General features: G+C 41.9%; 1 protein-coding gene across 1 annotated transcript; it reads right to left on the bottom strand.

Moving 5' to 3' along the window:
* Nucleotides 1-849: 849 nt before the first annotated feature.
* Nucleotides 850-2,596, bottom strand: LOC133785829 (DNA-directed RNA polymerase subunit 10-like protein). Its single transcript, XM_062225045.1, has 4 exons — nucleotides 2,415-2,596; nucleotides 2,110-2,168; nucleotides 1,363-1,457; nucleotides 850-1,128 (listed from the first exon to the last, which is right to left on the bottom strand). Exons 1-4 carry the CDS (start codon nucleotides 2,448-2,450, stop codon nucleotides 1,103-1,105), a joined length of 216 nt encoding a protein of 71 aa, XP_062081029.1. The 5' UTR covers nucleotides 2,451-2,596; the 3' UTR covers nucleotides 850-1,102.
* Nucleotides 2,597-14,083: the final 11,487 nt, after the last annotated feature.

Below are 14,083 nucleotides of genomic sequence, written 5' to 3' on the forward strand. Positions count from 1 at the left end.
TTATTTGGTTTAGAAAAAATAATATTTATTTTGTTTGCTTCTAATCTAAGTTAGATTATGAATAAATAGAAGATAAAGATCGAAATAAAAATATAATTTTATCAATATTATGACCATTATGTTTTCTTTAAGTTGGATAAATGAATAAAAATCCAAAAAAAAAATCTTCTAATATTTTTATTTTTTAAATTAAATTAGTATACTATAATATGTTTTGTAAAAAAAAATTAATTTAATTTAAATGTATTGTTATAATTTGTAGTTCAGTAAAATACCTTCACCATTTTTGTGTGTGAATATATTAAAAATCTAAAATAGCATTTTTTTTCTTCAAAAAATGTATTTATAGATTCTATTTCATCGTTTTAAATCAAATTTTGGTCGATCCATTTTCGAATTAGCATTCCAAAATTGAGTTTTAGATTAAAAAACGGATCATTGAACACCTTTAGACATGACCCTGTGAAGCAAAACCCCAGAGATGTCACGTTTATTTCATTATGGATTTTGCTATGAAATTGATTTTTTTTTTCATTGCTAGGATGGACTTTCCATTAGTATAATATGATGCAAATCGTTTTGGAACCTTGACTTCAGGATATATCGCAGAAGAGGCTTTCATTCTCAAAATTTTATATGGAAAAATCCTTAAAACTTTAACAATTACCAGAACGGACTCAGAACCTCAGACATTGTGAGAACAAAACACAGGTCACAGCATGAGCTATCCTTATTGGGTGAAAAAAACCAATAGATTAATGAGAAAGCCTGGATACTGCAAAAAAGAAAAGATTCTATCAAACCTATTCAAATTCCATAGACTATAACACAATATTCTTAGGTCAGTAATGAAATCAAGTCACACTTCCCAGTCAGCTCATATTTGAGGAATAATGCACCATGAAAACAAGTGATAATGTTTCATTCTAGTATTGCTCAAGCTCACATACAAGGAACAAACATTCACACAAAATAACTTTTTTACTTCTACAGCACTACTCCAAGTTTAATTGGCTTCCTAACTAACAACACCATTTGTTTAAACACTTAGAACTCAGCCGCATATCCAAAACAACCAACTTCAACCCCATTGTAGTGGCCCTCAGCCTCCCTCACTTTTGTCCAGAGCTGTAACAGAGTACAAGATTACAGTAAGATCAACATAACCCCGAGACAAAAATAATGTTCCACCAAATCCTCCAATAAATTGCTCAACAAGTCTAATAATCTATCTGGTTCTTCAAATACTAAAAATAAATGTATTTTAATATTGTATCTAATAAAACCAATTAATTAAAAAGAAGCCCTGAAATAAAATAAAAAAATCTTCAACTTTTTTACATTGATAGAAAGAGAACTTACTGTTGTAGTTAAGAAGTTTCTCAATGAGATCAACATGAGTCATGAGCATTCGTCTACAGCAGTAACGAACCAAACCCAAGGCATCAAGAGCATCTCTGCATACAAATCATAAAAAAGTCACCAAGGGAGCTTATCCATACCTAGTTAGAGGCAATTTTTTTCTTTTTGTTTTTGATACTAGGCTCCCTGCCTAACCCTGTAATATAAGGAGACAATGAAACTATAACAATTACTATGTAGGTGCCCAAGAGGGACTCAAATCTCAGACATAGTGAGAGCAAACCACAGCTTGAGCAACCCCTCTTGAACAGATAAGAGGCTATATTAGTAAAAAAAGAGAATACAAAACTAAGAATAGATTCGTAATTCCAACTTCACAGCATTTGGGATATGCAAGGTTGAACCTTTAACGTAGATTACTACATCTGAGAATTGGGGTAACCTAAAACATTTTAAAAGCTTTAACAAGTTGACAACTTTATATCCCAGAGACCATTGCTCAAGGGTGCTTGATAAGAAACTCAAGCCAACAAGCATCAAGCATTATAAGTTAACCCAGATAATTGAAATTGGTAATGGATCCTCTTCAAAATAGGTGACTGGACAACACATAGTTTTATCTATAAAGGCTGGTTTAACATAGTTTAGTTTCCTAAAAATAAGCAGGGCAATTAAAGCCCTAAACTACCGTATAAGAAATTATGCACAAGAAAGCTCATCAAACCATTAAATTCGAATTCTACTCACCCTTCAGAATAATCTGCCTGAAGAAGATCAAGGTAAGTGTCCCATTTGTTCCCAATAACCTACACGAATCATTTCAATAAACCAAAATAGATTAGCCATATGCTATGAAAAATCTTCCCACAAATAATTCAGGTTTGATCAACCATGGTTTAACAGAGCATTTCGACAAGAAAAAAAGAATACGACCATCTTAAGTATTGGAACCCAAACGGAATATGCAAAAAGAACATAAACCCTATCAAAACTATGGTAAAGAAGAAAGTGAGAACAGTTCGAAGGGGCTATAGAATAGAAGAGAGAAATACCTTGCCGCAAGTGAAACAACGAACAGGGATGATCATCTTCAACCTCTCGCTAGGGTTTCTTCTAGCTCTCTACGTTATTAGTCTCAGAGAGTAGAGAAAATTTCGAGGGCTCAGACTTTAGCCGAGGTTTATTATTAACTGGCTAATCGCTAATGTACCTGATTGGCGAAGATTTTTTTTTTTTTTGCAATAATTTTTTTATTGAAAATAATCAAAATGTAACATATTATTGAGGAACTCCAATGATTGGCATTTTTCCCACTTTTTTATAATTAATTTATTATTTTAAAAAATAATTTTATGTAAATTAAAATAAATATCCTCATATAATTTTAAACTATAAACCTTATTTTTTTAATACATCTCTCTCTAATATATTAGCTATTCTAAAAATTAGGTTATCAATTTAGTAAACTAAAATTATAAATAATATAGCTAATAGAAGAAAAAAATATGGATATGGATGTGGGTATGAAAAAAAGTGATTCCATTAGTAATTTTAATTCATGTAATATTTTTTTAATCTTTATTATTAATATCTCTTACATATAAAAAGTGCATAGATATGAGAAATTCTTAATTTTTACAGTTTATTTTGTTAACTTTAACGGAATATTCTAAATATTTAACGGAATATACATTTAAAATTAACTTAAAAATAGATTATTTATCAATTATATTAATATAATTTCAAATGTTATAAAATATCATTATTATAATAATATATAATACAAGACTAGATATTTAATAATTATATTAATATAAATTTAAATATTATAAAATATTATTATGATAATAATATATAATCTTAATTTTTATTAATTAAATTAATATGAACTCAAATATTATTATAATAAAATTTAATAAAAGACTAGATATTTAATACTAATATATCAATATAAATTTTAATATTATAAAATATTATTATAATAATAATATATAATACATAATCTTACTTTTTATTAAAAAAATTATTATTTATGTTTAAAAAGGTTATCATACTATTTATATATATTTAAAAAAATCAATAGTGTTTTGATTTAATTTTTTATTTAATATATTTATGTCATTTTTTTATATTTAATATTATTTATTTATTTGAAATTTATATGAGAATAATATAAATTTAATAAATATAATTAATAAATTTTATAAATAAAACTAAGCAAACGTGCATTGTGCGCGTTGCTTGTATCTAGTATTTTACTATATATATAATATGTAACACCCTGGATAGCCAAGACTGCTACACTGTGTGTTTATAAAAGTGCCAGACTTGCTAATCAAGTCATTTAATTAAAAACGTTTTACTGAAACTATAATGGAACTAGGGTTAAAAGATTTTGGTCTCAAATGCTGCATTTCTTATAAATAAACATTTTCTGTTTACACGGGATCCCAAAAATATAACGATTAAAGTCATTTACAAAGATCCAAGATTTAAATACAGTACTTAGCCACTCTAAGGCAAAACAGACTGATAGGCATTCCTTGTCCTGATCCACTCCTCGGCCATGGCGGCCGAACAGCTGACTATGTACATTCAGCCCTGTTACACCCAGATTTCGAGCTATGTTAAATATGACCTCGAAAGTTGGATTCGCAAATAAGTGGACTCATAAGGTTGGAAATATGTTTCAGGATTAAATATCGAGCCTACAGGACACAGACGACCTCGAATATGGTGACCTCGGAGTGTTCAGGATCTCGAAAAGGTAGCTCCGGAGACGCATCCATCTTCAGGGATGACCCCGGATCAGAGGTCCCGAGCTCGACGCACATACGATCTCGAAAGATGACGGGAAACCTGGGAAGCTAAAGCCTTGGAGATACCTGATAACCACCTTGAATATATATAAGTGATGTCTATACGAAATGTAATCCTCATTTATTATTGTAAATCCCCTAGAATCGTGGGATATTATTTGGTCAGTTATACGTCCCCTGGTTTTCAGGGGACGTTTCCTTTTATATCTGATTATAGGCATTTAAAGTCATTTATTTGATTTACACAAAAAGAGTAACTACCCAAAATATGTGGGATAGTATTCTTCGATCTTCTCTATAAATAGAGAGGCCATGCACCATTGTAAATGACCGAAATTCTGAATCTGGAGAGAAAACTCTGAAGAATTCATGCTGAAGAATTATTCAGAGATAATCTTGAGCTTAATAACAGAGACTCGTGGACTAGGTAGATTTAACTGCTGAACCACGTAAAAATCGTGTGTTTGTATTGTCTTATTTCAATTGGCCATTATCAGTTATTGTTTATGTGCTCTTCTTTCACTGTTTGACGAAAAACGGCGTCAACAATTTGGTGCTTTCATTGAGAGCCTTAAGCATTCATCCCTGAGAAAATCATGGCCACAAACAATCAGAACACCCCTGAGGAAAATTACCCAAGACGTCCTGGAAAACAACCAATGGAGAACCCGGATGTTGAAGAGAGAAGTGGGTCCTCTGATTCCCGGGGACCACCTCCTCCACCAAGAGATGAGGATATGTACTACAATCCTGAGCGGTACGTTCCTATTGTGGAACTTGAAAACCGACAACTGAAGCAGCTGTTGGCAGAAGCCAACAAACGGAATGAGGAGTTGACAAGGATAGCCGCAGAGGCGCAGGTGGCTCAGCCCCTGCCTCCGCGCGAAAACCAAGTCCCTCCTCCAAGGGACGTACATGTTCCTCCCCGGAGGCCCCGCGGGCGTCCGTGAAAGGATGCTGCCACAAGGAGGCCAACTCAACCTCCGGCAGCCATCCGCTACACCTAGGCCCCAGAGGAGTACTCGAACTCGGGCCCTGGCTAACCCGCCTGTAGAAGTGCCTGCAGGAGCTGAAAATAACCGAACCCCTGCAGAGGCTCGGACTCAGGTACTCGGGAGCGCACCGAATGCGACTGACCCATCTCGGGCAAATTCTGGACCCTCCAGACCGCGACAAGGGTGGCAGTCACCGTCGCCTATACGGTTCCCTCCGTCACCCATAAGATATCCTTCGCCCCCACACAGAAACGCTCAACCTGTTCGAGATCAGGATCAAGGGCGTGAGGGGGAAAGACAAGGAAACAGAGAGACTTTCTAGGAGCGGAGAGGCGCTCCATCTGAGAGAAGTCAGACGTCTCGGTCTCGCACTACGGAGACAAGGCGACGTGGAAAGAATCCATCGCGAAATAACCGAGCAATGAGTTTCACCAGTGATGAGTCCGGAGAGACCAGGTCCGTCAGTAAACACGACCGAGGTCGTAAGAATACTGGAAGTCGCAAGAATCGTCCCGACCTGCGAAATCACCTGAACCAGAGTCGGGGTAATAGAGATCAAACAAATCCAAACCTGAGGGATCGCTTGAATAAGCGTAGAGATCCCTTGCGAAGACGCGAGCCTGGAATCACTATCAATGACGGTCAATTCCAGACAGCACCTCCTACTGACCCAGTCCAAGAAAGAATCGATCAGCTCGAAAGAGCCTTTAGGCTTTTAAAGAATGAACGAGGAAATGGTCGATATGAGGACTCTGATGAGGAGCTCAAGCCGTTTGCTCCCCATATTTCTGACACTCAATTTCCTCAAGGGTTTCGGATTCCTCACGTCCCTACGTTTGAAGGAAAGACCGACCCGTGTAGTCACCTGAGCACGTTCAACACTATCATGAGAGCCAATAACGTGGGTTACGAGCTCAGGTGCATGTTGTTTCCAACATCATTGGCAGGACCTGCCAAAAGTTGGTTCGAAAAGTATAAGAGACACTCAATAACCTCATGGGAACAGTTGTCTAAAGACTTTAAGAAGCAGTTCAGAGCAATGGTAGGGGTCAGACCAGAAGCGTCCACCTTAACTAACGTCCGGCAGCAACCGGGCGAAACATTGAAGAGTTACTTAACAAGATTTAATCTAGAAGTAGCCCGAGCTCGGGATGTGGATGACAGTGGACACCTCATGGCTATCCGAGCTGGCGTATTACCGGGAAGTGCCCTTTGGGACGACATGCAAGGGAAACCGGTAAGGTCAATAACTGAGTTTAACAGACGAGCGCAGAGGTTTGTCAATGTAGAGGAAGCGAGGTCGACGCTCAAAGCGACCTCCCAGTCCGAAACTACAACGATAAACATCAACTCTGCCTCAACCTCGGCGGACCCAGCGGCACCAAAGCCTGCCTCGGAGAACCCCTCCAAGAGGAAAAAGAACGAAGGAAGTAACCCCGAAGCTGAGGGAGGAAAGAAAAAGAAAGGGGAGAGGTATTTCTCCGTGTATAAGGTATACACCGAGCTCAATGAGTCTCGGGAGAACATATATCTGGCTAATGAAAACCAGGTCCCCTTTAGGCGTCCGGACCCGATGAGAAATCAAAAATCCAAGAGGGATTCCAGTAAATATTGTCAGTTCCACAGAGACACCGGACATACAACCGATGAATGTCGACAACTGAAGGACGAGATCGAAGGGTTGATCTCGAGAGGTTACTTCTGGCATTATGTCAAAAACCAGAGTACTGATCAGACAGCCGCGAGCCAGAGAGTAACCGCGCCTCCGACCACACAAAACAATAACTCCCGAGCTCGGGAAGAAGACAAGCCCCCGCCGATAGATGGAGAGGATGTAATAACCATCTCGGGAGGGCCTCATCTCGTAGGAGGGGGCAGGAATGCCCAAAAGAGGTATGTTAACGAGTTGAAGACAGGGGACGGGTCTCCTTATGAACCCGAACCCAGGGCACCAAAAAGCCAGAGGATTGAAACGCAACCAATAACCTTCACCGAGGAAGACGCCTCCCATGTTCAGTTCCCTCATCATGATCCGCTGGTTATTACTCTTCAGTTGGCCAATAAAAGGGTTCACCGAGTTCTCATAGATAATGGGAGCTCAGTCAACATCCTCTATAAAGCAACCCTCGAGAAGATGGGACTCTCCCTTCGCGACCTGAAAGTATGTGCAACTACTTTGTACGACTTTTCGGGAGAAGGAACCGCCTGTATGGGATCCATTGAGCTCCCCATAACCTTGGGAGACTGTCCAGTCTCGGTGACCAAGATAATGGAGTTTGTAGTAGTAGATTTATCATCTGCCTACAATGTGCTGCTCGGGAGACCCGCCCTGGTCGGGTTGGGGGCAGTTTCATCAGTAAGGCATCTGGCCCTTAAGTTCCCGACCCCTAGCGGAGTCGGGACGTTGAAAGGAGACCAATTGACAGGGAGGGAATGCTATAGCATCTCCATGAGAGGAAAGAAACAAACGAACGCTCAAGCACTGGTCATCATACAAAACAAAGACGGAACGGTCTTAGAGGTTGACGAAGAGATCGATCCGAGGATTGAGGAGAAGGTTGACCTCAAACCTTTAGAGGAGCTCGAAGAGGTTCAGCTCGAGGAAGCTGATCCCTCGAAGAAGGTGAAGGTCGGAAAACACCTCCAAGACGAGGCCAAATAGAAATTAATCTGTTTTTTGAAGAAAAACCAAGATGTCTTCGCATGGTCGCACTCAGACATGGTGGGGATAAGCCCGAATGTAGCAAGCCACGCACTAAACATAGACAAAAGCTTTCCCCCGAAGCAACAAAAGCGAAGACAACTGGATGAAGACAGAAAGAAGGCGTTAAAAGAGGAGGTTGACAGGTTAAAGGCAAACCAATTCATTAGGGATGCCTTTTACCCTGACTGGGTAGCCAATCCGGTGTTGGTCCCAAAGCCCAATGGGACGTGGAGAACCTGTATTGACTACTCAGATCTTAACAAAGCTTGCCCAAAAGACTATTTTCCGTTACCAAGGATTGACCAGCTCGTAGATGCCATGGCGGGGAATGGCCTGATGTCGTTCATGGATGCCTATTCTGGATATAACTAGATTCCCATGCATGCCCCCAACCAAGAACACACGAGCTTCATCACGGATAAAGGGCTATATTGCTATAATGTCATGCCATTCGGGCTCAAGAATGCTGGAGCCACATACCAGCGGCTCGTAAACATGATGTTTTCAGAGCAAATAGGGAACAACATGGAGGTTTATGTTGATGACATGCTTGTAAAGTCTCAACTCAACAAGAACCATGTTGATGACCTCGAAGAGTGCTTCGGCGTGCTCAGGAAGTATAACATGAAGCTAAATCCTCAGAAGTGCACTTTTGGGGTATCTTCAGGAAAATTCCTGGGCTTTATTGTGAACTCTCGAGGAATCGAGGCTAGCCCCGACAAGATCAAGGCCTTGATTGACATGCCCTCACCTCGAAGGCACAAAGATGTCCAAAGCCTGACTGGCAAGATGGCAGCCCTAAGCAGATTCATCTCGAAATCTACAGATCGTGGTCTTCCATTTTTCAACTTACTGAGAGGAGGTAAGAAATTTGAATGGACAGAGGAATGCGAGCTGGCCTTTCAGGAGCTCAAAAAGCACCTTGCGGAACCACCCATCCTGTCAAAACCTGAAACGGGAGAAATACTGTACCTATACCTTTCAACTACCGAACACGCGATAAGTGCGGTGCTCGTCCGAGATGAAGAGAGGGTACAAAGACCCATTTATTACATCAGTAAAAGATTACTGGGGGCAGAGTCAAGGTACCCATTGATGGAGAAACTCGTGCTCAGTCTAATTCATTCATCCCGTAAGCTCCGCCCCTACTTTCAGGCACATCCCATCCATGTACTGACTGATCAACCACTTAGGCAAGTCTTGTCTAAACCAGAAGCTTCAGGTCGACTTCTTAAATGGGCTGTTGAGCTCAGACAGTTCGAGATCACCTACCACCCGAGAACGACCATTAAGGCACAGGCATTGGCGGACTTTATAGTGGAATATACTGGTATAGCCGACGACGAGGTAATAACCACGGCCCACGAGCTGTGGAAACTTTATGTCGACGGCTCGTCAAATGAAAATGGAGCGGGGGCAGGGGTCATTTTAGTTACCCCCACGGGAAGCAGATTTCATTCTGCCCTAAGATTTGACTTCAAAGCGCCGAATAATGAGGCCGAATACGAGGCTTTACTCGCGGGACTTCGTATAGCTAAGGAGCTCAAAGCTAAAGCTATACATTGCTACAGTGACTCCCAGCTAGTGGTTAATCAAATCTTGGGTGAATACCAGGCTCGCGGCACGAGAATGACAGCTTATTTGGAGAAGGCAAAATCAGCGTTAGAGTGTTTCGAATTCTATACAATCGAACAGGTTCCCCGCAAGCAGAATTCAAACGCAGATGCCTTAGCTCGACTCGCTACGTCCGCCGAAAATGAAGAGCTGAATGCCGTACCCATAGAACACCTATCAACGCCTAGCATTAACGAGCCAGAAGAGGAAGATGTGTGTATGATCGAAACAGAGCCGACCTGGATGACCTCGATAGTTGATTATCTCGAAAATGGAGTTCTTCCAAAAGATCGGAACCAAGCTCAAAAGTTGATGTATCAACTTCCCCGTTACACAATCTTGGATGGAAGGCTGTACCGAAGGGGATATTCCATGCCGTTACTCAGGTGCGTAACCCCTCCCGAAGCTAAGAAAGTCATTGAAGAAATTCATGAAGGTTTCTGCGGAGATCACACTGGGGGGCACAGCCTGTCCAAGAAGATCATACGCCAGGGATATTTCTGGCCAACCATTAAAGCGGATTCTTTCAAGTATGTGAAGAAATGCGACAAATGCCAGAGATTCGCCACGATACCTCAAGCCCCACCATCCGAGCTGGCCATGTTGACATCCCCATGGCATTTCGCAGTATGGGGCATCGACCTCATAGGCTCTCTCCCGATTGGCAAAGGCGGAGTGAAATATGCTGTAGTCGTCGTGGATTACTTCACAAAATGGATGGAGGCTGAACCGTTGGCAACTATAACCTCAAAGAAGATCCTTGATTTCGTTGTAAAGAGCATCGTGTGCCGATACGGAGTGCCGAGGAAGATCGTATCCGACAACGGAACCCAGTTCGATTGCGACCTATTCACCAATTTTTGTGAAAAGAACGGTATAATAAAGAGTTTTTCATCAGTGGCTCACCCTCAAGCGAATGGCCAGGTCGAAGCTGTGAACAAAACTCTCAAGAGTTCTCTAAAGAAAAAGTTGGAGGAAGCAAAGGGACGGTGGCCCGAAGAATTGCCCCAAGTCCTTTGGGGATACAGGACAATGGCTCGAACCTCAACAGGACATACCCCGTTCTCTCTAGCATACGGCTGGGAGGCAATGTTGCCCATAGAAGTCGAAATCCCAACAATCCGAACTCTGATTTACGACCAAAGTTCAAACCATACTCAGCTCGAGGAAACCTTAGACTTGATTGAAGAAAAAAGAGAAGAGGCCCAGCTGAGAAACGCTGCCTACCAGCAACGAACTACCAGATATTTCAACAAGAGGGTTCGAGATCGAAAATTCGGAATGGGAGATCTGGTGTTAAGACGCGTATTCTTGGCAATTCGAGATCCGGCAGCTGGAGTGCTCGGGTCGAACTGGGAATGACCATACCAGATAGAGTCAGTCATCCGACCTGGTGTGTACAAACTTGCGAGATTGGACGGGAGCCTAGTACTGCGAGCATGGAATGGCGAACACCTTAGACCTTACTATCAGTAGTGTAGGAAAAGTGTTGCCTATAACCATGCGTTTCTATTTGTATTAGCTTATTTGTTTTTGAATGTCATCAAATAAAAGATCCATTTCGTTCAAATATGTTATTTCTTTTTATTTTTGCAATCTCTCTTAATTTAATAACCTATGGTCACACTCATAGGATATTAAGGGGGCATCATTGGTACATATACCATCAGCTTAAAAAATAAAATAACATATACAAAAAAATATATAAAGTATTTGGATGTAACCAAATACGCGAGCCTAGATAGTTCGGACATAACCGAATTATCAAAAACATATAAAGTATTTGGATGTAACCAAATACGCGAGCCTAGATAGTTCGGATATAACCGAATTATCAAAAACATATAAAGTATTTGGATGTAACCAAATACGCGAGCTTAGATAGTTCGGACATAACCGAATTATCAAAAATATATAAAGTACTTGGATATAACCAAATACGCGAGCTGAGATAGTTCGGACATAACCGAATTATCAAAAACCGAAAACGTTTGGAGTTAACCAGATGTGCAAACTTAACAAGTTTGGAACAAACCAGCCAAAAGAAAAAAACTAATCGATGGTAAGTAGGAACCTAAACCTATTTCGAAATCAAGGCTGGAATATCTTAAAGAGAATAGTTTCGAACTCTTAACCTTGGAGCAAAAACCGAGGATGAGAAAAAGTGACTAAGCAAAAAAGATATAACCAAACCGTCCACATTACATACCATATAAGTACTTTTGGGTTCATGGTTGAAGTAATATCCGACTTTGAAGAATAACGAGGTCGGAAGCGGATAATTTGAACAAACTGTGCATGAATGCATTGAGCTTCGAACCTAAATCCACAATATGTTTGTATGACTAAATAAACATAACTGATTCATCAATATAAAATGTGCCAAATATTTCGAGCCAAGAAATGTAAAGCATATATAAGTAATATTTAAAGAAATTGTATCAGCCCCGAGGGCATAAATTAAAATAATTACAGAAATAAGGGGACGCAGCCCCAATAAATGGTTCCCCCGAGATCAGAGTCAAGGAAGAGGAGTCTCCTTGGCCTTCTCAACATCTGCAGCACCGGATTCCTCAGGACGAATAGCATGGCTATCCTCCTGGGCTCCCTCCGAAACGGCGTCCCGAGCAGCCTTTTTCTTCTCTAGCTGATCAGCCTTCTCCTTCTCGAGTTGCTCAGCCTCTTCCTTCTCGAGCCGAGCATTCCACCTTTCAAGAAGCGGCGCCTCGTGAGGACCTAAGAAGCTGGTGTCCAGATCTTCATTGTAGGCCCACATTCGGTACATAGCAGAGTCAACCGCTTAATCCTTCTTCTCTTTGTATTCAGCAAGGAGGCGAGCTTTTTCATCCTCCATGATGTCGAAGGTGGCAGCCTTTTCCTCTTCAAGCTTCTTGTTGGTCTCCTGAAGCTGGGTGATCTCCTTCTTATGCTCCTCGAGCTCAGCTTTCAGCTTCCCAAGCTCGGTGGCCATGTCCTCACGTTCCTTGGCTCCTGCCTCAAGCTTCGCATTCGCTGCCTTCAGATCATCGCATGCTTTGAGCTAGAGATCCTTCGCCTCCTGAGCATGAGACTTGCCCGAGTGGATCTCATTGTTCAGCTTATAGTTGAGCTGGGCAGTGAAGGCAAGAGCCTGAAAAAGGAAGAAACCACCATTAGCTCCAGGTCAGTGTGATTATAAGCAGAAAAGGAAGGACTATAGAAGGATACTCACCGCGGCAGTATGCTCGATGCTCTTCTCGTAGAGAACAGTGCAGTCTCGGGTGTCATTTAAGCACTGCCATTGGGGAGCTTCGAGACTGCCATAGCTCTGGCCGATCCGGGACATAACATCCGAGATCAGCGTAGATCCGTGGGACCCAGCGGCATTATCGACCACATATGCATCCATGTGGGTGGAAATTGATAGCTTCTGAGCTCGAGAAGCAGAAGGCCTTCTGGAAGGCGGAGCTAAGGATGACTGAACCACCACAGGAGGTTGGGACTCAGCCATAATGGAGGGACCAACCAGCGAAGTCGGTGCCACAGCAGAGGCGACGACCTGAGAGGACGGTGCCGTTGTGGATGCGCCGGCCTGAGAAGTCGCCGCAGCGATGGAGCTCGAAACCGGTGGAGCAGGAGGAGGGGTTTTCTTGGACCTCTTGGGACCTTTACCCGGTCGGTTGGACTTAAACGACCCCGCTCTGGAACGCTTGCTCCTCTTGGCGCCAGCGCCATCAATGATGTTGTTGAGGTCGGAGTCCATCTTGCCTGCACGAGTCACAACACAGAACGAGTTAATAAAAGAGAAGCATACAAGTTTTTTCAGTATCACAGGCATAAAGTGATGATAGAAGAAACCTAACTGGAACTCTCCCCCGAGCTCGAACTTAGGGACCATGAAATTCCCCCGTCTTCGGAGGAGGTGGGGGGAGTGCCTTCCCTATATGTGGGCGATAACCTCGAAAGGTCCCTATAATCGTTGGTCCCATACTAAACAGCTATCCCGTTCCACACCTCGTCCGTGGTATACATAGTGTCATATTTCCCGAGCCCACTATCAAACCTATGGACACAGTCATCTACCCAACTCCATATGTAGAAGTGGTATCTATCCTGTGGGCACGAGACTAACCTATTGGGCCTGTGTTTTAGTAAGGTGGGGGACCACATTCTCGAGGTAGGGAGGACTTTACCTTCATCCGAATCTGAGCTCGAGGCTTCGTCATTAGCCTCATTCCCCGACTGCGGACTCCTCAAGCGAACTGGAAGTGGTGGCCTCATTTCTCTCCTCGGAGGAAGGGCGCCTGTGGGCAGGGGGACCTACTCCCAGTGTTCATATTTTTGTTGGACCAGTCAAAGGTGGACTGGCCCTCTCCCAATAGTCCACACTTTCAGAGCCTCTCCTCGTGTAAAAGGTATAAGAGAGACCTCTTGCCATGTGGGAGTTGGAGCAGGGTCTCTCTATGCTCCTTCATTGTATCATCAGGGGTGGGACGTTGAAAATTGGCTGAAAGATAACATATTTCTACTAAGTACGGATCTAAGAGCTAAAATTTCAAACACGGAAATAAAGATAACAAGAATACTTACGAATCCGCCTGAACGAATAA

This window comes from Humulus lupulus, chromosome 1 (genome assembly GCF_963169125.1).
Source record: "Humulus lupulus chromosome 1, drHumLupu1.1, whole genome shotgun sequence".
NCBI classification, from domain to species: domain Eukaryota; kingdom Viridiplantae; phylum Streptophyta; class Magnoliopsida; order Rosales; family Cannabaceae; genus Humulus; species Humulus lupulus.

Excerpts from the sequence above, each read along its gene's own strand:
- LOC133785829 (XM_062225045.1), bottom strand. The coding sequence starts at position 2,450 with ATGATCATCCCTGTTCGTTGTTTCACTTGCGGCAAG. Across the intron at positions 1,458-2,109 it reads CAGGCAGATTATTCTGAAGG|AGATGCTCTTGATGCCTTGG; the intron begins GTGAGTAGAATT and ends ATTTGTATGCAG. Across the intron at positions 1,129-1,362 it reads GAAACTTCTTAACTACAACA|CTCTGGACAAAAGTGAGGGA; the intron begins GTAAGTTCTCTT and ends ACTCTGTTACAG.